The sequence below is a fragment of the Gavia stellata genome, chromosome 2 (assembly GCF_030936135.1).
Source record: "Gavia stellata isolate bGavSte3 chromosome 2, bGavSte3.hap2, whole genome shotgun sequence".
NCBI lineage: Eukaryota > Metazoa > Chordata > Aves > Gaviiformes > Gaviidae > Gavia > Gavia stellata.
In genome coordinates this window covers 62,702,738-62,726,131 of record NC_082595.1, presented here as the reverse complement: position 1 = coordinate 62,726,131, position 23,394 = coordinate 62,702,738, and the positions used below count along the sequence as shown (strand labels likewise).

The following is a 23,394-nucleotide window of genomic DNA, read 5'->3' as shown; positions in this document are numbered from 1 at the left end:
GTATTTTACCCTCAAAATGTTTCTGACAGTGTCAGGTAGATTCCCAGTTAAGAATATACTTCAGCTTTCAGCATGTACCTTTCATAAAGGTATTACACAAAAGCCACCAACTTACATAGCATGTGGTCCCAAAATTGCTTTCAGACATTTTGTTTATCAAAAGACTCAGATGTTCTGCTGATCTGGTGAAATAAAGGCTTAAAAATGTTTTAAGCCATTAATAAGTATCCTATGGCAAGGTCAAGGAAGTTTATGATTGCCATTATCATCTTGGGCATAAAAAGGCAACAGTCCTAGAAAAGCAGCCCTCCAGAATACATGGAATGTGGCAACGGGTATGATGCCAATTTATAATGATCTAGTTAAGTAAAACAGATTTTTAAAGCTATGAATGACGGGAGCAGTATTACAGCAAAGTATTTAATGAATACCACAGAACCAATCAAGTTTGAAAGTTGAGCAGATGTTGTTTCAATCAACAGAGATTTGTAATGTCAAATATACCAAAATGTTTTCTAAAATAAATTCCTAATGCAGAAAAAATGATTTAAAGTTTTCTCCTAGCTAATAGTACCTTTTATTTAAATTAGACCCTAAACTGATCAGACAATACATAGCCCACACTTTTGGACATTTATAATAAAAAAGCTTTTATTTTCAGTTGAAACAAATGCACCATCCTGCACTTGAAGGCTATAATGAGCCATAAGCATATTCCAAGGTCTATCAATGGCAACAGATTTGTTTCACCTCCACTGAGAAGTTACATAATGCACTCTTAATTGGTAAAGAAAAATTAAACTCAGCCTTCTCAAAGCTTCTGTACTGTGTTTCTTGGTTATTGTACAGTTCCACAGTCAGACCAAGAGTTTGCAGTGTGTGCAGATATTGTAGTCAATCAATAGTATTGTTTAATCATCATCTTCCTCCTCTTCCTCTTCCTCGTCAAAACTGTCTTCAAAGCCCTCGCTGTCTTCCTGGTCCTCATCACCTTCTATTGCTGTATCCCATTGTGGATGATTTTCTGGCACTGGTTTTGCTTCATGAACTTCCAGCTGTAATTGGATAAAGAAAAAAAAAAAAAGAGGGGGGAAAAGGGTTACAGAAAATACTCACCAATTTGGGTAAACAAAAAAAACAACCAAAACAAATGACACATCACACCACAGAAAATTGACAGTTTTAAAAAAAACCCAAAACAAAACAAAAAACCACACATAAAAAACCAAAACAAAACCAACAACTGCTTCCAGAAATAAAGCATGCCAGATTTTTCTCATTAACTGGATGTATCTAGGACTAAGGGCAGGGAAATGGCATGGCAGACCTCAAGGTATAAAGCCAGAGCCAACCATATGCAGAAATTGAATAAATATGAGAAAACGTGTATTAAAATATGCAGGCACTGGAAAGCATCGCAAACTTTAGTCCCATTTAATCAATCATAAAATTGCCGCTACTGGCATCAGGCAGAAACCACTTCTAAGTCCCTCCTTGCCGCTGTTTTAAAATTAGGACAGCTTGAATTCTTAAAGATAACAGGACTTCTGGGGTTTTAATAGCCATATGAAGTAGCTTTCAATATAATACAAATATGTAACACAATTAAACATCACCTTCAATGGCTTAATCTGGTCCAATCCCATATATGAATCCGATCTTAAATAAACTGTGTACTGATAGTTTCCAGGCTTGCCTGGTGCTGGGAACTTCAGCTCTACCTACAAAACAGAATTCACACCGTAAGTTCTTACTGCTGTCAAGTGACACATTAGAACAAGTACCTGAGTACTCTAATCAGAAATAAATACTACTACAGAACAATACTTTATCTTAAAAAGTTTTCATTTCTTACAACTGACACTTCTTTGAAAATCTCCACATAATAAAATACCAGCAGAAGAGACAGAATACTCAAGCACAATACCTTACATGAAAACTGAATAATCAGAGTCACATTTTTTTCTGAATTAGACCAAGTAACTGCACATTAAATACACAATTTCACTCTGTTGTATGCTTCCTAAATCTCAAAACTCCAAGCAGGTTAAAATATTTAGACTGCTGAAAGTATTAGCTTAACTCTACTGTTATTTGAAATTGAACATAAAATCTAGTTTGAAAGAATAAAATATGTCAAATCTCCATTTTTCAGAAAAGCAAGGAACACAGCCAAAGGTTACAGTCTCAGAAAGGTTCCTATGAGCCGATGGTAATTAATTTGTCACAGCCCCTGCTTTACAGAGAAAGAACATATAGTATTTCTCACATATCTGAATAACTTTAAGAATTATCATTGTGTACAAATACTGGTTCTCATCAGCTTTTGATATGAGGGAAAAAAAAACATTCTGCAAAGAAACTTGAAAGTCGTCTTAAATTATTTTTTCTTTCTCCATTATCAATTTTCACAGTTAAAAGGCTCTTCTCTACTTTTACCAGGAGAGTAACATTTGTTTTCCATCTTAAGAGATAAGTATGAAACAATTAAAATCTAAATGTATTTGCATACCATAAGACACTTCAGTACAGTTTTGTAATACCCCAAAAGAAAATTCAAGTATTTTACCTCTTCTTTATCTTTTAGTGTACAAACGTGATATGGCATACATATTAGCATCTGCTCCTTCCGATCTGCAATATATAGCCACCACCATTCTTGTTTTTCCTTTCATAAAAGAATAAAAACAACAGGATTATTGAAGCCATGTAAAATGATGCCCCTACACTTTATAACGGGTAATTATGATTCACTGGTCCTTATAATACAGATAGAAAGGAGGTGGTTTGTATTTGGTGGGTTGGTTTTTTTAAACTCTTGGATGTGTATGAATAAAATAAATAGCATATACTGCACATTGAAAGCAAACAGGTTATCGCAAGGAACTGTTGGTCTCCAAAGGCTTCATTCCATATATTCAGCCTAAGCTACCATGTGAGACATGGAACCGTTCTGAAGAATTGTGTCCACTGAAGATTAACAAGCAACTTCATGCAATATAATACTACCTTAGGTCTTTCAACAGAAATCCAGCATGGATAAAAAGGTCAGCACATAAAGGAAAGCATGCCAAGACAGATAAAGTACTTTTCCCAGTAAACGATCTTTTTCAGGAAAGTATGTTTTGCCTTGCTTCTCCTCTCCCCCTCCAAAAAGTGGGAATCTGCTGAAAGTTGGAATTTGGACATACTGAGATTTTACTTCAAGGAAGCATGAACCGCAGACAATATTGACACTTGTAAAGGATACCCAACAACTGCTGCCTATCAGACAGAGCTTTCCAAATAGCTATAGGTCTTCAAAGATCTTGGCACTGCAGGCACTAAAGCAGTGTTCCTAAACTAACTGAAATTAAATGAGTGCAGTCCTTCATAGAAGACAGCAACACTGTACAAAAATAATAGTTTATCCTCCAATTGGAATCAGATTTTTAAGACTGTGATGCAGTTCAGCAGCATAGACACAACCATTCTCAAATGGGAAAGACTATAGCTCTTCAACATCCAACTGTTCTTCATTTAACCACTACTCCTTTTTGGCTAACCCTCTGGCACACATTTTGGGCAAAATCCACTTTGTTTTAATAGAAGCTGAAGCCTTTCTGTTACAAATAAGTTAGTTTAGTGCTGCAAAGCAAGTTTCCATTCCTTCACCTCTTTAGGTCTTTTCTTAAAAAAAAAAAAAGTGAGAATAGTGGGGGACAAGGGGGGAAGACTTCTTCGTATTTATGAAGTATTTTAGTAGACAGGTAATACAGTCATAACAGCATACTCTTGCCCTTAGGGAAAAAAGGGGAAAACCCCACACCTTTTAGAAAACCCAAATGTTAGACCACTGAACTGTGTTCCCAAACAATTTTTACACATACACACACCCCCCCCCCGATGGTCTGGTCACATTTATAATGGACTGGAGCCCTAAAGAGTGCATCTTAAAACATTTACAAGTCAAGCTCCAAACCAGGAGGCCAATTTTTATGTATTTACACCAACAACAATCAGGTAGCTGCTTCGGTGCCACATGAAAGTGGTTGTTTTGTTGTGTTTCAGTTTTAATCTAACAGCTTTAGAAGGACTGAATGAAAAGATACAGTGGACTTAAACACCACCACTGAGCCCCTTTCCAAATTCCACAGGTGGGAAGCAAATGCTGTTAATAGGTAGAATTTGAAGAATTTTTGTCTCTACTGAAAGAGTCAAAAGTTCAGTAGTTTTAGTGTGTTGTTTTGTTTGGTTGGTTGTGTTGTTTTTTGGTTTGTTTTTTTTTTTTAACACTTCAGAAGCCAATGATTGGTGATCTGAAATTTAAATAATGCAGGCTGAAAAATTACAATAGCTACATTAACTCCTTTCTCTTTTGAAGTGACTAATTGTTATGCTAGTAATAATTATCACCATCTCACTGAAATATTCAACTAGCAAACTAGATATTTACAATGGCAAGACACTCACACCAGCAACCAAAACAGCCTAATTAGCACTGTTGAGTCCCAGAGTAGAGGACTGTAAAATTAACTCAATATGTTAATGCCCATTTTACAGTGTATAAAAGTAAAAGCAACTGCATCACAGTAAAGCAACTGCATTCCTTCACATGTTTAGAACAACAGGCACTGAGAACAGGACAAAAACCTATTCATGTACTATTTAAGACCAGAATCTGTAGAATTATAAGTCTTTTTTACAACTATTCCAAGTGATTTTCTTTATGAAAAAACATCCCATGTGATTACAAAGCATAAGTTATTTTCTCTGTAAGTTTCAACAATAAATATATTGTCAATCTGCTTGACAGCTGTAGCAAAGAAGAATCTTATGCAGTCGAAGTGTTTATTTCCTAGCCAAGGAGCCTCTAGGAATAGAAGGATAAATAGTACAGTATAAATAGTACAGATGAACAAGAACTACAGAAGCTAGATCCATTAAAGAAATGGCTACTCGCCATTTTGGGCCTATAAGGACTCTGACAATAGAAGAAAGGATCTGCATTTGTATCAATGTTATTTTTTATGTTACCAAAACACTGTGCTGACTTACTACACATCGTGTATGCTAACATCACTCTCAGTGTCAAGGAATAATTTTTTTTAGAACAAAGATCAAAACTGTCAACTGGATTTTCACAAAAACTGATAAAAATAACCACCAAGGGGGGAAAGAAATACCAAAACAAACAACATTCATTGATCTAATGCTCAAAGGAATCTATAGAGTAAACTCTTTGGAAGTAAAGCTCCTGACCCCAAAATACTACTGCTTTTTTATAGAAAGGACAACTGTGCAGGAGTGTCATTTCCCTCTCTCTTATTGGGTGGAATTTAAAGTTTATGCCTGCGAGAATCTGGCAAGCTAACAGGCAAGCAGGCAAAATGCCCTTTAACAGATGGGTGCGAGGTTCGGCATGCCAGGGAACCAGTATGTTCATGAAATTGGAACACCAGGACCAGTTTCTACCTAAAAATGTCAAAACTACAATCTGTGCAGTTTCTGGATCCATGGATGCAGGAGCAGAAGATAATTATTTAGGAACCTGCATAGATTAAACGATGCATCTCTGGCAGAGTAATCAACTGCCCCAAAACTTAGATGAAACAGTGTTAAGGCTACCTCCCGAGGACAAGTATGTTAGGCTCGGCTACACTCCAACATCCATAAATTCTGGAAATACAGAGATTCACACAACTACAGCATTTCATCCTTTACTCTACATCTCTGAACTGGCCGTGACCACAATACACATAATACTCTAAATCACAGATGAAAAAACCACCCAGAGAGTACGATGGATTTTGTTCTTCAGACTTTGCAAATCAACTCTACCTGAACATGCTCCAACTGCAGCTACAGCACTAAGTACAGCTGCATTCAACTTTCAGGAAATCAGTGAAGAGTGGTTGGAAAATTTACAACTGCATACCATGAGATAATACGTGTGTATCTTTCAAGTATTCAGTTCAGACCTAAAGGGTTTTTTTTAGCATAGTACTGTATTTAAGTTTTATCATAAAACCCATCAGCAGCTTGGTTACACACAGCTGAAGCTTAAGCAGCTTTGTACAGAGTAAGTATAAACAAAGTCTCTGAAGGAACCCTCAGTGCAGTAAAAAAGAAATAGGAATAGTTAGCGCCCCTGTGGCACTGGGCATAGCACATACTCAAGTGAGCTTAGACTGATGACCAAAACCAGCTGCCTTCACAGCAAGGAGGTATTAAGACTCTGCTGCATATTTGACATGATTTAAGGCAGCCAGAAGAGCAGAATGCCAGTACACCTTTTCCTGTTATGCTGGTGTACTGCCGGAATCTGTATTGAGAAATGGGAGGGTACCTAACAGTGTCAGGAAAATACAGCATTAAGATCAGCCATTACAAAACTAGATGTCATGAGGCTACACAACTGTCAGCTAAGGCCTGCAGGAAAACAATTACTTTGGTTTATTTGTATATCTTGTCTGGCTCCTCAGCAACCGGTCTTGCTTCCCACACTTTGCTTTTAATGATGGCAGAACTAGGTAAAAACAGCAGGAACAGTATGATCACAAGCATGGGGACAACAGAGTATGTTTTGCACACGCAACAAGCTGTACAGGGTATAGACATAAAGAGCCTTGGGGACTGAAAAGAGGAAGCAAATATACACAGTGTCTTCCTTTTTACTCATGTTTTCCTGTTCTTCCCCGTATCAGTTGTCTCCTTTAAAACACAAGAGGAAGCAAAAGCTTTGCATCCCGCCTCCCTTTTATTGGAGACAGCACAATAAGAGAGAATAGATCCTAAATTAGTTCCCTAGTCAGACAACAGGGAAGCAAAGGAAACCCTCTGAACCACTGACCTGGAAAGAAAGTGTGGCCAAATACTCCTTCCTCCTGGTTCCAATCTGGTCACCTCCCAAAGACCTAACTTATTTGCTCAGAACACAAAACTCATGCTTTGAAAAATCCTATCCTTGTCAAGGTTTCATTGCTGTAATGGGTTTTCAGACCCATTTTGAGTGGTTAGCTGTTTGTGTAAGTAACAACTGATACATACTTTCAACACCAAAGGCTGCTGTAGAAACACCTCAGCCTATCTACTACACTGAGTCATCACTCTCAAATACATCCCTTTCTCTGATACCCATCCACACCTGATCTTGTATTTTTGAGCTCTATGAAGAGAGGTTGTTCCACAATTGGCTTCCGTCACTTCCAGACTATGCTGCGGTGGAAAGACACAGCTTTGCCGACCCTCTCCGTCTTCCACAGCTGCACGCTGTGTTGCCACCACACTGTTGCGTTGAGACTTGAAGTCAAGCAAAAAGCCAAAACAATCTGCTGATCCAAATGACCCCCAAACTCTCCTGTCATTACTGTTAACACAGGAGGGGTCAGGACCTCCCCCACTCACAGATGCTTGCAGTTAGATGAAGAGAAAGTAATACTCTACCCTTAACTCTAATATAGAGCCACTGCTGTGCTTTCACATTCCATAGCAAAAAAAGAGAAAGAAAGGACTATAAATTAGATTCAGAATGAAACCTTTCAGATATAAAGGGATCTATATGTAGCAGATCAGCAGAAAAAAACCTTTAGTACTATTGCCCTCAAAAAGGAAGCTTAAATTCTATACAAGTTTGCAAGTCTCTGGGAAGTGTTTAGAAAGAATAATACATTAAAAGTTTTTAGGAAAGTATCTGAAGGAGTTTAAGAGGATTTTATAAATTAAGACTTTTTTAAAATTAAGATTAGCAATTTTTTCAAGTATTAGACTTTAAAAGCCCAATATTTACAGAAAATATAAAAAAACAATTAATTTGTATTACATTAATTCTCATGTTTCACAACTGTAACGTTTTCTACTACTGACCTCAGGAAAAAAAAGACTGTAAACGGGATGCGTTATCTTTGACTTCGTTTCAAGAAGGGCTCTTTCCTTTCTCTGTATACTTTGCTGTAATTCTTGCCACTCCTGTCAAAGACAAGTTTAAAGAGTTACTCTGCACTAGCCATCTTTTGCATTAAAAAGAGAAAGAAATTTTAGCCCATGGAAATGATACATATGACAAGTTCTTGTGCTACACTACACATTGTAAAAGGGAAAGGCACGTAGAGATTAAGTTATACAGTATGATTAAAAGCAAAAAACAAAAAAAACCCCAGTAAAACTAAAGAGACTATTCACATGAATATTAAAAAAAAGCACCAAAAACCCCAAAACACAGATCTGCAGGGCTTGCACACATTTTTCAAAACTCAATTCTACAGCACTGCCTATAAACACTCGCTACCTGAGCTGTAAGAGTCCTGATTACAAGCTTGATCATTCTTTTCCCATCAGAAGCTTATTCTCACCCTGTATGGGACTTCCAGCTGTCTCTCAAGTCTTCCACTGTAAGACCTGTGGTGCAGAAATCATCTACCACCACAATGCCTCATTCTTAATTACAATTACAGTTTCGAACAACTAACTTAATTATTAACAGTTACTAGAGTTTAGTAAGTACATGTACAAGTTCAATCAACTACTTCATGCTTACAGTATGCATTATACAGTATGCAACAGCCACTCATGTAAAGAGCAAAGTTCAAAGGAGAGACTTTATCTCACAGGATCTGCTGCAGCTAGTAATCAAATTAAGCCAAAAGAAACATCACAATCTTTCCCTGAACTTAGGCTATTCTTCTCATGTCATTTTTAAGTTTTCTGTCTATGCTGCAAAGACCCTTCACTACTCTCTCTGAAACAGACTTGCAATGACAAAGCTCTTATGCTGGAATGAGGTCCGAAAACCTCTGGAGAACTGATATTATTCCTTCATCCTAGCATTGCCTAGCCTGAGGGGATGCTAGAGGATTAAAATGCATTTTCTCTCAACCCCAGAGGCAACATTACCCTTCAAGAAAAAGTAAGGCTTACAGCTTCATCATCTTTGCTTTGCTTCTCATCTTGTTCTCTGTCAGAGTCTCTGTCACTTCCATCATCTTTTTCACTTTGAGAGTCCCTGTTTGTTTCTTCTTCTTCAGATTCGCTTCCTTTATCAGAGATGTCCTCTTCTTCTTCCTTCGCAACTACTTCCTAGTGGGAAAGAAAAAAAAAAAACACAACAAAAACATCTAACTTAATTAGTCTGCATTATTGTAGTATGCAGCATTCACAGCACCTGTCTTAATGTCATAGCCCTTATTTCCCATTTTAATCTACATGCTTTTGTGTCACAGAGTACGTCTACAGTGAAGATTAATCCTTTTCGTCTCATGTGCTAAGAGGAGCAGGGAAGCAATCTTGCTTCTCAATATAGCACCCACAACACAAATAGGAGAAAACTGTATTTGCTTCCGGGGTTGCATTTCAGAAAGTCGTAAGAAAATTAGAGAGAATATAAGAAAGTACCTACAACATAGCCCATGAGGTGGAGAAAACACCATGCAGTGGGAGCATAAAGGTACTAAAGCCACTTAATGAGACTTTCTTCTGGTAAATTCAGTTTTTTTCCTTTAAAGGAAAAGTAGAAGGTACAGAACAATTCAGCTCCCAGAAGGTAGCATAACAAGAACTAATAAGAAGGGACTATGAAACGAGACTTCTGAAGTAGCTGGGCACAACTTTCAGCAGGCCACGGAAAACACTACTGTGGAGGTTCCTCCATTATTTTACCAGTAATTTTTAGATGTAAAGAAAAAATTGCGATTTTAGGAGATATACTTTACAAAAGCATAGAATGAAATGTAACAGACAGATACAAAACCCCCATCAGATTAGGAGTGATAAGCTGAACAAAATACTAAAATATCAATGAATCTATGAGCTACCCCATTAGCTTGTTTTTGCTTCTGCTGTTTCGGTGGCTGCAATGAAGGTGGCACAGGTTTCTTTTTCAATGGCTTCTTTTTCTTTGATTTTGAAGCTTTCTTGGTTCCTTTATTCTTTTGCTGCCATCCTTTGCTCTTAACTTTGTTGACATCTCCTTGCTGTAGGAAAGCAGTATTTAAAATATTTATTCTGTTCATTAAATTTCAGGCATTCACTGTACTTTAAGCATTTTAAGCTGAGAACCAAAGTTAGAAAGCATAGCTCAAGAGACACTTCAGTAGGCATTTCTAAAAAAAAAAAATGCTTGAGAAGTGCACAATTAGGAACTCAAAATCTGAAAGAAAGTTCTCTTTAGCTAGCAAGAGGAACACGCATTCTTCACTTACCCCATCTTCTGCTGGTTGCTCTTCCGCTGCACATATAGACTGTTCCTTTTCAAACACCTCCTGGTTAGATAAAGATGTGAAAACTATTAATGCTTCTCTGTACCACAAGAGAAAATTATTGTTTTATATTTGAACTTAAACTAAATCACCTTAATCAGGTCTGAAGGTTTTACTCATTATGGCAAATTCTTTTATCAGTGACAAACACAACAGGGGATTAACAGATCAAAATTAAACAACATTTCAAACATTTGGTCTAGGATTTTTCCATCACTAGCATTATAAAGAAATTTAGTAACAACACGTCATCTTGTTCCAAAGAATATTCTTGTTTTATAAAGCATAGAAATCCTGTATCACAAAAGCAAGCAGTAGCAAAATGCAAATTCTGCTCCAGTTGCCAGAGCATTAAAAACTTCAACAGCTGCACTGCTACTCAGGGACACAGGACAACAAATCAAACCAGAAATATGAAACATTAAGACAAAACACAATGTTAGTATTACATAGACTAGAATATCTCTCTACAAACTGAATTTTTCCATGCATTTCTTTCCTCAAAATATACTATATGCTATTTAAAAAAAAAAAAAAAAAAAAAATCAGTCAAAGAGCTGTTTTATATAAAGATGGCAAATATGAGATACCACCACAAAAAAAGCATCATATAATAGGCTAGCTCTAGTTTTTAGGTCATGTATCTTAATGCCAGACTGCCTAGTGGAGTTCACACAGACAACATCTTAAATGAGTTTTCTATATGCTATCAGACATTTTAATGAATTTTAAGTACAGTTCAATATGCTCACTATTTTCAGTTTCCTTCACTTTTAAGATCCAGCATAGTTATACAGTGCTTTTACTTTCTACCTACTGCATCCTCAGTTATCATTGAGATGATGCATTCTGAAATTCCATAGCATGAACACATGGTACTTATATATACAGACTGCTTTCTGCTGAACTGGCTTCAACAGCTAGTCTGATCTTCAACTGTAATACTCATGTTTGTATGCCTTACCTCAGAGGCATAACTCAGACTTTGTGTTTACGTAGGCAATTATGTGAACAGTACAGAGGCAAAAATTCACACTGTAGGCTTTGTTAGGTAAAAGTCCATTTAGTTTCTGTGCATTAAGTTTTTTGTTCAAAGAAAATCATTACTGCATTTTAAGCTTACAAAATAAGCGCATGTTAGAAGTTTAACTACTAGGGTGTAGTATTATTTTGGTTATGCCACACCGCTACCCATTGAGCAGTCCACTTTCTTCATGTGGCACTGGTGTACCTCCTTTATACTAAGTTATGTATATTCTGCATTCTGCTGGACTGAATTTCTTTCTTAAAAGTATCTAAAACACCCATGAAATTTGTAGCATTATGAACCCACACAAAGTGAAATCAAACACTGTCCTAAGGGCTTGAGTGAATACTTTATTCTAGTTCAAGAACTAAGTTTCTGAATGTCCCTTTTCCTGTTATTTACGAACCTCAGGGCAGTATCACTTGCCATATTCTTTTACTGTTCCCTAGACAACTGCAACAGGTCAGACTGAACTTTGGTTTGATTCCAGGAAAACTTTCTCATTCAGAAACAAAAACATAAGGGAGGATTAAGAGGACAAGTTCTCAATTTCAAGTCTTAATTTTACAGTTATATTTACAAAACATTATGTTAGCTTTCAAAGAAGAAATGCCTGTTTATTAGCGTATACTTGCAGTTACCCTGAAAGAATAAGTATTCTTAATACTTACTGCCATGGTCTGTCTTGTTAGTGTGACCAGAACAGTGACAAGAGAACCTACTGTAATATTGTTGCTGTCTTCATCATCCAAAACTAGTATAAAAAGAAAAGCAACACCTCTATTAAACTTCTTTAAAGCCTTTTTTTTCCATTAAGCATTGTTTCTGCTATGTCTAAATATAAGCATACAAATTCCAGAACTTTTAAAAAAAATTTCAAAATACAATTAAATAAGTCTCTTGCAACCTCAAATATACTATCAGGATGAGGGCTGGTAATTCAGCAAACTACAGAACAGCAACATTAAGTTTGAAATTTTACTTGCATGGAAGTTAGAAAATTCAAAGTTATAGCTGCTGTGGGAACCATAACTCTGTAATATTATGCATTATATATTAAAGCATAAAACTTCAGAAACATGAAATACCACACATGACCAAAGGGACCCTGTTATATTTGTTCTGGGAATCATAACTTTGATTTTCCTGACTTTCATATGATTAACAACTCAATTTCAATGCCACATTAACAATCATGCATTTAATTCCTTTTTTAAAGTAGAAGGCAAAGGAAAATAAAAGAACAGCAAAGATTATTGTAACTAAAACATCAAACATAAAACCCATGGGAAAGCCATTGAGGAGTTCATCTCTCCAATCTACAAACTGGAGAATGTCCCAGGTTGGGAAGGAATAGACTTACATCCCAGTGTAGAATTTATTTTTTTACCCGCGAGAAAGCAGTTTTATTATTCACTAGTTTTACATATATATATATATTATATATAATGGTACTACTGAGCTAAACAGAAAAGCATACGCATTTTTTAATCCTCCATTCCACACCTGAGTACAGTTGTGTGACAAATGAAGACCACAGGCCGAAAAAAGTTGCTTGCCAAAATATGGGAAGGTACTCCAAGACTGAATTTTAAGCAGATTAACAGGACTGTGTACAATCCTGTGCTACAATAAGTCCTTTGTTTGTTTTTTTTAAAAAACACACATAAACAACATTTAGAAATACCAAGATTAACAGACATTTGCTTCTCACAGAGGAATATGCATAAACCAAATTACAAATCAGGCTACCCAAACAAAATGTACCGCATTTTGAATTTGATCATCGCAACTACGGTAACAATATAAATTAGAAACAACTATTGGAACAACCTTTCAAATATCTCACATTTACTAGCACTGATCTTCTACAAATGAAATGAGATTACAGAACCAATTCACTTTCCACTGAAAGGCTGTCTAACAAGAACTGCTTAACAATATACCTAATCTTCAGAGAGGAAGACCATTATACATTCATTGAAACAGTGTGCACAGAAAAGGTAGCTAAAGCTAGCATGGACAAATTCTGCCAGATATAAAAACTACACAAGAATTATCACAAAGGAACCCGTGAATATTTAGTCATCAGGGTCTCCAACTCAAAAATCTCAAAGGACTCGCCATGATGGAGTAAGCTGAGCAAAAATTCTGGAATAAGCACAACTTTAAGATAACTAATAAAAGCAATATTTCAAACAGAATTCCACATTGCTCATGAAAAATTAAATCAACAGATGAAATATCAGATAAGCTCCTGTAGGAGAAACTACTGCTAGCTTGGGAATCTGTGAAATGTTTTAATGTACTTTATCTCCTCAGACTATAAATCTCATGTACAAGAGGCCACCACTCAAAGTAGTATGTCACTTCCAGGCCACATAAGTAACAGTGAGTTCTGTTTCAGCATCCTCCAAAAGCTTACTGCCAACAGACTATCAAGATGTCAGAAGAGCGACATATACAGAACACAAGGACCTCCCACTCACCCTGTGGTTTTATATCCATAGTGACATACGGAAAGCTGCCAAGGACAGCCATAACTTCATCATATTTCTTATCTTCCAGGAAGTGCAGTAAATTGCGACGATCAGAACCTTTCAAACTCACCAAATCCTGAATACTTTTGATTTTATACTGAATTAAAAAAAAAGAAAGGAAGTCATATGGTAGCAGAAAACAGAGTCCACACATAAACTCTTTATAATGCATCACTTGTGTCCCCCACGTTACTAATATATACACACCATTTGATTTGTTCTTATTAAAAAATGCATACTTTAGGAAACTAGCAAGCATATGTTTTCAGAAATAATAAAACAAAAGAGGTTGCATTCAAACCTACTCAATAGCACTGCTTTGAACTCTGGTGCATTCTTTAGTATGTCACCCCTTAGAAACTGGATACATTTCTCATAAAACTATTCTTTCAGCCAGCTTTTTCAGAAAGCTGAGCCAAGAAACCTTACTAATCAGGTTCTTTATTTAGATAGAGTACTTCTGTGCTTTGAGATTTTTATTAGCAGGAACAACTAAGTACAAGTTACTTTTTTTTTCATATTGAACTGCAAACAAATCTCACATTTACTAGCACTGATCTTCTAAAACCATTCCTTTTAAGATTTGCGAAGCAGAGCAAAAAGGATAAAACAAACACAAATTTGTCTGAACACTTGATTACCTCACCATTATAAATGTACATATTTTAATAAAAACAACTTCATGCATCCAGGTAGACTGATCACACCTCCAATCTAGGGGACTGAATTTTTTAAAAGCTCAATGCATGGGAATCCTGTACAAACAAGCCTAATAAATTGGTTTCTTCCCTCTTTCAGAGGAAGGACAGGTGGGATTATGAGATAACCAAATTCTTGATTTTTTTTTTATTTTTTTTTTTTACTTAGCTACACTGCACATGTCAAAAAATATATCTAAAACTGCATACTTTTTTGTATGCTCCCTTTAGTTTAGGGCTGAATTAAGAAAAGTAAGTGTTTGATGATACCTGTAGGAGAATCATTCTTTTACTTCATCCAAAGGAAAAGACTACTTGACTATTTGATGAACAAGCATCTTAAAAGGTGATTAAAAAAATGCAGTACTTAAGAATTCTTTATCTTCACACTAATACAGAATCATTTAAACACCACCTAAGACTGTAGTTAAAGCTAAACAAAACTTCCATTAGATAAAAATACTATTTTCAAGATTGATCCAAATTAACCATCATAATAAGACTATCCAAAAAGTCAACAGCTTCTACTAGAAGGTAACTGCTTGTTTCTAACCAGGCATTCCTAGAATGCTACTACAGTCAAACAAACAAGCAGGTTTGAATACAGAGGCAGTCAGTGAAACAGAGTGAAGAAATATATGCACGTAGTCAGACAAGGCTATTCTTTTGTCCCTAAATTCTACAAATACCAACACTTATTCAACTACAACTACATAGCAAGAGCTTTAAAGCATCCTCTTTCATACATAAAGGATCACAAAACCTGAAATACCTCCCACAGTAACTGGTAATTTTTTTTCCTTTTATGAACTCCTCTGTGCTACCTTCCAAATGTATCCTCTATCAAACTAGACTAAGAATGATGTAAAGTCGAGCAAGCCAAAAAAAACCCAGAAAGTCCCAGTAGGATATTCCAGCCACGTTCTGGAAAAAATACTAAATACAAAATAATCCTCTGTTTGTGAAGTCAACGTAGACTGATCTTTTACACTTCTCAGATCTCGGATCTTAATTCCCATCTCCTGAGATAGACTTTAAAGAAACAAAAAGCACGCAGAACATCTAGGAAGTATTGTACTGAATTCCTAAAAAAAAGAAATATATTTTTATTCTCCTAGTTAATTCATGGCCTTGCTCCCTTACAGGCAAATAGGTAAAAAAAGTAACAGAAAGTGTTTTAAGAAGTTACCAAGTATCATTTTTAGTTTTATACCTTTTTATGATTGGAGACTCGCCTAAGATTGTCCTCTTCAATGTGAGGCAGCTGCAAAAGGGGAGATTTGAACTGTTGAAGTCCCTGGACAGTCATCTGGGAAAGCTTCATGCAATTTTCCAAAGATCCCAAAGATGGAGCACGGAACTCCCTTTCTTGGGGACAATGAAACAGACGACATCAATTTTAGGGTTTTTTTCCTTCTTACACTTTTACAATGTATACTTGTATTAGAGACTACAAAAACCTTGTTTTCAGTCAGCCAAGCAGAAGAAAGAGGCATCTTAAAATGTTCAGCATAATTAACCAGGCAGCCTTTTTTCTCTCACCGCAGTCACATAGCTCAGCAGACATTTTCTTCCCTCTATTTAGGCTATCACAGCTGAACACTAAGAAAGGGAAAGACTTCCATCTAACATTGTCTCAGGGAACGACAGCACAATGTATCTATGCGATTATTATAGAGAAGAACTTCACCACTTAAGTTTAAAAAAAGAAAAGCAGCAGCAAAACCAACTTGTTTAATTTGTATATTTTTTATATATGTGTGTATAATATGTTTAGCTCTACTTTGTAAGCGTATCATTAAATATAGTTTATCATTTAACATTAATCTTTTACAATACAATACATTAAGATTTTCATCTTGCGATATGAACGTAAAGGTAGCAGCCTATTACATACAAGAAAAAATTGTGGGCATAACTGAAGCTAAGCAGAGCATATTATATTATGTTAGAATGCAGTTAGAATAGCTGTAAAAATATCAAAGGCATAGCTTTTGTAGGTACACCTAAAGGTTAAAAGGAGTGTCTGAGCAAACATCTATTTGACTTTTCTTTTAGGAATTACCTATTACCTTTAATATTTTAACATACAAAAAGGTATACACTCTACATAATTAAAATGATTGAAGGTAGATAAGGAGAAAGTCTTAATCAGAACAGAGCAAAGGAAAAAAATAGTCATTTAATACTTTTCATCACATCTGCAAAGAAATGAAAAAGCAAAGCAGACAAGATGTCCACATACTGCTATTTAACTTTGTTAGACAACTATCCGTTCATAAGTAAGACTTCTCAAAACCCTGTTTAGAAAACTCATTTCAGAATTCTCCCACAGCTCAAGAGCTGCTGCAAGTCCAGAATTGGCAATGTTCAGGTTGCTCTATGTATATATTTCACCATGAAACAGAAAAATAAGTTAGATCCTCTTCAGAGAGCCAAGAGGAATTTCAGCTATTTAAATCTTTTTCTGAACTCGTATGTGGCATATGAAAGAACTGAAGGCAATTTTAAATATGTATTATAGAAAGCACCTGTAATTTATGATGGCTGTCATTCTATTTAAGAATTGGTGTATGTATTTTTCTATACTTTAAAACCTTTTCTGAGAAACAATCAAGCTTTGATTACCTTGACTGTTACAGGTGTATTCTGCATATAAACATATAAAAATAAGTATGAATAAAAATATCTGTGTACGGACATACACAAATATACTCATAAGTATACAAATACGTATGTTTGGTATGGACATATTTGGCTGGAATATTTGGGACACTACAAAAGGGGCATAGAGGCGTCTTTCAATAGATTGATTAGACAGAGGGTCAGAAGGAATATACCCACTCTGCTAGGGATGTGTGATCGAGCTGACACTATCAAGGCGATTAGAGATGTGGACAAAACCAGGTTTACTTACACCTGGGTGAGAAGGCAGACCAGCTATAACATGCACCTAACCAAAAGGGTACCAAAGCCAAAATTGCTAAATGTTTATTTTAAGTGCCAATAGCCATTGGCACTTGATAAAAAGCAAGTTTAAATTAATTTTAAAACATTTTACAGAGGAAGTATGAAACGGTAATAAATCTGACCAAGAAAACCCAAATTTGGTGTCTTCAGTATGTTTTCTCCTTCCATTACACCACTACCTTGCCGCAAATTTATAAGTGGCTACTAGGGCATATTAAATGCACATGAAAGACCCCTCCATCACCTCTGCTCCATCTGCCCCTCTCCCTTCAAATGGCCTGTTTCTTCATTAACTACACCAAGCTATAATCAGCTATCAAATCAAATTACATGGCAGGACTTTTTCTTTTTAACCCAGTATATTAATAAATACTATGAAGATTATACACAATGCAAAGAGAAAAATAACACATGAATGGAACTATGTGGCTTGACATACTGGTAAGTAACAAAGATATAACTTCTCCCTTAAAAAAAAAACAGCAATGGGAAGACTAAGCTCCCAACTAAATAGCACAAAACTTACTTTCCATCTTACCTATCTTCCACCTCCCCTGTAATTTTTTTGGCTGCTGCTAAGAAAAGTCACAGGATTTTTTTAAATTTAAAAAAACCCCACACTGCAAACCAAGTTAATAAAAGAATCCTAAATATTCTCTGACAAACTGCAGGGAATTCACACAGAGCTTTGAGACCACAGAGCACTAGTCAGAGTAGAAATTCTTCTCTTTCTTAAAGCTTTGACTCATCATCCATATGACAGCAGAAAAATATTTTAAACAAGTTGGACATTATTATTTCTGTTTTCTGAAAATAACACAGGACTTATATTCCCTAAAAGTGGATTCGAGGACAGCATAGATTTTAACATCCAACTGCCCCACCATAAAATGAATGCCATTACTGCACGTATTTTGACGGCTTCCACTTGTCAAAGTGCACAAGACATGATGACTTTTAATCTAAGGTCATAAAGTCATCCAAAACATATGACATAAAAGTAGTCAATCACAAATTTAAATGCAAATCATAGTTGCTTGTGAAAGAATGGTATACACCTGGGTCAAACCACAACCTCTACATTACACTGCAGCTTCCAACCCAAATTAAGAAATGCACTTTGACTGGACAGCTGAACTAACGCCTAACCTTTCTGCAGACAGTTACTAGAGCACATTCCATGTTTTTGGCAGCAAACACCTCACTTGGCAGGGCAGCTCTCTATTTATGATACTTAAGGATGATCTCAAAGAAGCCATCAAGATAATTTAGACCCGCTGATTATCAACTACCAGTTAATCATCACAAAACAATGGATGCAAGCAAGGGATGCCACAGAGCAAAGCATATTTTCAGAGAGCTGCATATAAAAAGAAAGTCCCACAGACTACATGGAAATCAGGCAAGAAAGTAAAAGGTATTTTATCAAAGGTAACTCACAAAGGTAGCTCACAATCGCCACATTTTCCACCAAGCTGGAAAAAGCTTAGCAGTAGCTAAAAACTGACTGGACTGAAATGAAAATACTATCAATGTTGCTTTTATGAAAGCAAATTAAAACTGTTCCTTGGAAATAACAAATCCAAATAATAACAAATCCAAACTCATCTGCAAAGAATGATAGCTCTGTTAAAAATTAAGACGTAACCATGATTAAACAATTTCTATGCCAAGCCTTTCTTTCAGGACAGAGTGTTTCTAATGGGGTCTGATAAGAAAGGCAGTGTCCATGGCTTTTATGGGGATGCAAAAGCAGCCTGAAGTACCGCTTTTTGCTATCTGCGGAGGCAGGATGCTTGTCCCTGTGAAGGGCTCAGAGAGCAGAACTTCATAAATCTCATTCTGTGACGTGCTGTCCTTAGTGTTTCTCAGTCTTTCGTGCACCTCCTTCAAGAACAGCTGATACTGGACCAACAGTTGAATGCTACATGGACATTTTTAAAATTAACTAGGAAAACGAAGTGCCAATATTCTGAAGATTCACCCAAGATGCTTTTCCTCAAAAGACCCGATTACAAAGTATGCATAAATGGTTACAGGTATTTAAGCCAGTAATAAGAATTCAGGATATTTGAAAGACATTAATGAATGAAGCGCAAAATGAGACTCCTCATCCCACCATCAATTTAGGTTTCACAAAATAAGATTTGTCCCCAAAATACTACTTTAGATAATATTAACACATGCCATCACCTCTGTATTTTCCACAGATCAGGACTGCTGAACATCTATGGCTAATTATAGCATGTGATAATTTTATGTACCGTGTAAAGGCTGATTTAAGTGAAAATTAGAACTAAACCCAGAAACATCTGTAGTTAAGTTTTAAGCTACTTAAAATTATGTTAATATGACAAATACACAAACTTAAACAAAACAGTCTCTCAAAAAACTTCAATATCTAACTTTCACTCATACCTTAAAAAACAAAAAAAGACGACACCTTTTCAATTTCTAGTTGTTTCCCAACAATAGTCAGCAGGGGGGCAAAATTGTCTCTACATGTACCGTCATCAAAAGTAGGGTCAACATTTTAAATTTGCTAAGTAATAAGCAGCAAAAATGGTGATTTTCCCTTAGATCAAAGACCAAAATTCTGAAATGGTTTCCTTTCAAGTCCTCAGATTCATTACTGTTGGCCTGATGGGCAACTGTTCAGTACCACCTTCCCTTTAATGCTTTGTGCTGACAGCACTGGCACTGAAGTCAGAGGGAATCATAGAATGGTTTGGGTTGGAAGGGACCTTAAAGATCACCTAGTTCCAGCCCCCCTGTCGTGGGCAGGGACACCTTCCACTAGGCCAGGTTGCTCAAAGCCCCGTCCAACCTGGCCTTGAACACTTCCAGGGATGGGGCATCCACAGCTTCTCTGGGCAACCTGTTCCAGTGCCTCACCACCCTCATGGTGAAGAATTTCTTCCTTACAGCTAATCTAAACCCACCCTCTTTCAGTTCAAAGCCACTACCCCTTGTTGTATCACTACATGCCCTTGTAAAAAGTCCCTCTCCAGCTTTCCTGTAGGCCCCCTTCAGGTACTGGAAGGCTGCTAGAAGGTCTCCCTGGAGCCTGCTCTTCTCCAGGCTGAACAGCCCCAACTCTCTCAGCCTGTCCTCATAGGAGAGGTGCTCCAGCCCTCTGATCATCTTCATGGCCCTCCTCTGGACTCGGTCCAACAGGTCCATGACCTTCTTATGTTGGGGGCCCCAGAGCTGGACGCAGTACTCCAGGTGGGGTCTCACGAGAGCAGAGCAGAGGGGGAGAATCACCTCCCTCGACCTGCTGGTCACGCTTCTTTTGATGCGGCCCAGGATACAGTTGGCTTTCCAGGCTGCAAGCGCACACTGACGGCTCATGTTGAGCTTCTCATCAACTAACAACCCAACCAACACCCAATTTGGTACAAATTTCTGAATACTGCCATTTTAAAACTTTGGAAATAATTTTGAGAAAACCTGCTAAAGAAATACCAAACAAATCCTCAACTACACCTATGATACACTTCTACTTTCAGTTTTTCCAAATATATGGAAGTAACTTCTACCATACATAATGACAACTACAACTTCTCACGCACTTTCGCAGACTCATTGAGGTTGGCAGGGATCATGAAAATATCTAGAAATTGTTAATAGTAGAGGTTGTTTAGGTTTGGTTTTTTTAATAACCATCACTTCCATTTCACATGCAAATGGAAAATTAGTTTACACTACTGTCTTCCAAAATACTGTTGGATTTTTTTAATTTTTATTTAAGCTAAATCCTAAATTTTCTGGAACTTCAAAGCTGTTTATTAAATGCACTGCATGTATAAGTAATCATTTTACTGTCAAATTAGAAAGGTATCTCCATGTACATACAGAACTAGAGGAGAAGAATACAGCTACTTGGAGGTCATTCAAGTTGAAAAGTGTATCATGTACTCTGTTAAGTATCTTATTTCAGCTTCTACAAGAAGAGATATAGGTATTTTTCATTTTCCAAAGACTTCCAGTTCTGTTGCATAAAAAAAGGTTCTGGCTGTACTATTTTGGTTTCATTTTGCACAAGCAAAAACAAGTTATTTGCTAGCTGACTAATATATACACAGGCCATCTTAAAAGACATCTTCTAGAGGTCTGAAGTATTTTTATAAAAAAAACTATCGAGATCAAAAAAACCCATACCTATATTTGGCATATGCAAGGGCTTATAAACAAGTAAAAAGATGTCTTCACTCAAGCGCTTTTCATAATTAGCTATAATACGTGGACTTGGTCCTGCTGAGCTAGCAAAACTTAAAAAAACAAAAAAAACCCAGCGCTTTCAAAACAGCTACTTAGCTTTTTATGTTATAAATGATTAAGCTCATAAAGCTTCACAGCATTAGTTTCCTCATCTTAAATCTGTACTGGCGATATCTTTGCAATTTAGTTACAGCGCTAGTTTGGAGAATATTCACAAAAACATATCCAATATCTATCCACAGCTGAGCTCTTAATATGATACTCATTGATAAATATAATCTAATGTTAGGTGAAGATTACTTCTACAATGAAAAATATGGCTACTGTTTCCTTCTAGGTTTCAAGTTTTCTCCCCAGCAGACTCACAGACTAGTAAAGATAGGGTTTAAAAGAGAAATAGAAATACACTTAATCAATACTTCTTTCTAAAATAGGACACAGAATCAGAATCACAGAATCACTAAGGTTGGAAAAGACATGTAAGATCATCAAGTCAAACAAAAAAAAAAAACCCACAACAAAAAAAAAAAACACACCACACAACAACAACAAACCACAACACACAAAAAACCAACCCACCCAACACCACACAGCTCCATGCCCATCAAGCTACATCCCACAATGCCACATCCACACGCTCCTTGAATACCTCCAGGGAGGGTGACTCTACCACCTCCCTGGGCAGCCTATTCCAATGTTTCACCACTCTCTCAGTAAAGAACTTTTTCCTAATATCTAGCCTGAACCTCCCCTGGCACAACTTGAGGCCATTTCCTCTAGTCCTGTCACTTGTCACTTGGGAGAAGAGACCAACACCCACCTCTCTGCAACCCCCTTTCAGGTAGTTGTAGAGAGCGATAAGGTCACCCCTCAGCCTCCTCTTCTCCAGGCTGAACAACCCCAGTTCCCTCAGCCGCTCCTCATAAGACTTGTGCTCCAGACCCCTCACCAGCTTCGTCGCCCTTCTCTGGACACGCTCCAGCACCTCAATGTCCTTCTTGTAGTGAGGGGCCCAAAACTGAACACAGGATTCGAGGTGCGGCCTTACCAGAGCCGAGTACAGGGGCACGATCACCTCCCTGCTCCTGCTGGCCACACCATTTCTGATACAAGCCAGGATGCCATTGGCCTTCTTGGCCACCTGGGCACACTGCTGGCTCATCTTCAGCCGGCTGTCGATCAACACCCCCAGGTCCTTTTCTGCAGGGCAGCTTTCCAGCCACTCGTCCCCAAGCCTGTAGCGTTGCATGGGGTTGTTGTGACCCAAGTGCAGGACCCGGCATTTGGCCTTGTTGAACCTCATACAATTGGCCTCAGCCCATCGATCCAGCCTGTCCAGATCCCTCTGCAGAGCCTTCCTACCCTCAAGCAGATCAACACTCCCTCCCAACTTGGTGTCGTCTGCAAACTTGCTGAGGGTGCACTCTATCCCCTCATCCAGATCATCAATAAAGACATTAAACAAGACCGGTCCCAAAACTGAGCCCTGGGGGACTCCGCTTGTGACCGGCCGCCAGCTGGATTTCACCCCATTCACCACAACCCTCTGGGCTCGGCCATCCAGCCAGTTTTTCACCCAGCGAAGAGTGTACTTGTCTAAACCACGGGCCGCCAGCTTCTCTAGGAGAATACTGTGGGGAACAGTGTCAAAGGCTTTGCTGAAGTCCAGGTAGACAACATCAACAGCCTTTCCCTCATCCACT

At 37.3% G+C, this 23,394-nt stretch overlaps 1 protein-coding gene across 3 annotated transcripts in view; it reads right to left on the bottom strand.

Moving 5' to 3' along the window:
* Nucleotides 1–624: 624 nt before the first annotated feature.
* Nucleotides 625–23,394, bottom strand: part of SEC63 (SEC63 homolog, protein translocation regulator) — a 64,585-nt gene continuing 41,815 nt past the window's right edge. The window contains exons 12-22 of one of the 3 annotated variants that reach the window (XM_059832510.1): nt 15,711–15,865; nt 13,749–13,896; nt 11,931–12,013; nt 10,176–10,235; nt 9,786–9,947; nt 9,135–9,143; nt 8,896–9,054; nt 7,846–7,947; nt 2,570–2,668; nt 1,617–1,721; nt 625–1,055 (exon numbers count right to left, since the gene is read on the bottom strand). In XM_059832510.1, the coding sequence (XP_059688493.1) occupies nt 912–1,055; nt 1,617–1,721; nt 2,570–2,668; nt 7,846–7,947; nt 8,896–9,054; nt 9,135–9,143; nt 9,786–9,947; nt 10,176–10,235; nt 11,931–12,013; nt 13,749–13,896; nt 15,711–15,865 (1,226 nt within the window). In that variant the 3' untranslated portion in view covers nt 625–911. Of the gene's footprint in view, nt 1,056–1,616; nt 1,722–2,569; nt 2,669–7,845; nt 7,948–8,895; nt 9,055–9,134; nt 9,144–9,761; nt 9,948–10,175; nt 10,236–11,930; nt 12,014–13,748; nt 13,897–15,710; nt 15,866–23,394 lie in introns of all 3 variants that reach the window. The other 2 variants (XM_059832503.1, XM_059832496.1) reach the window with 2 other exon arrangements.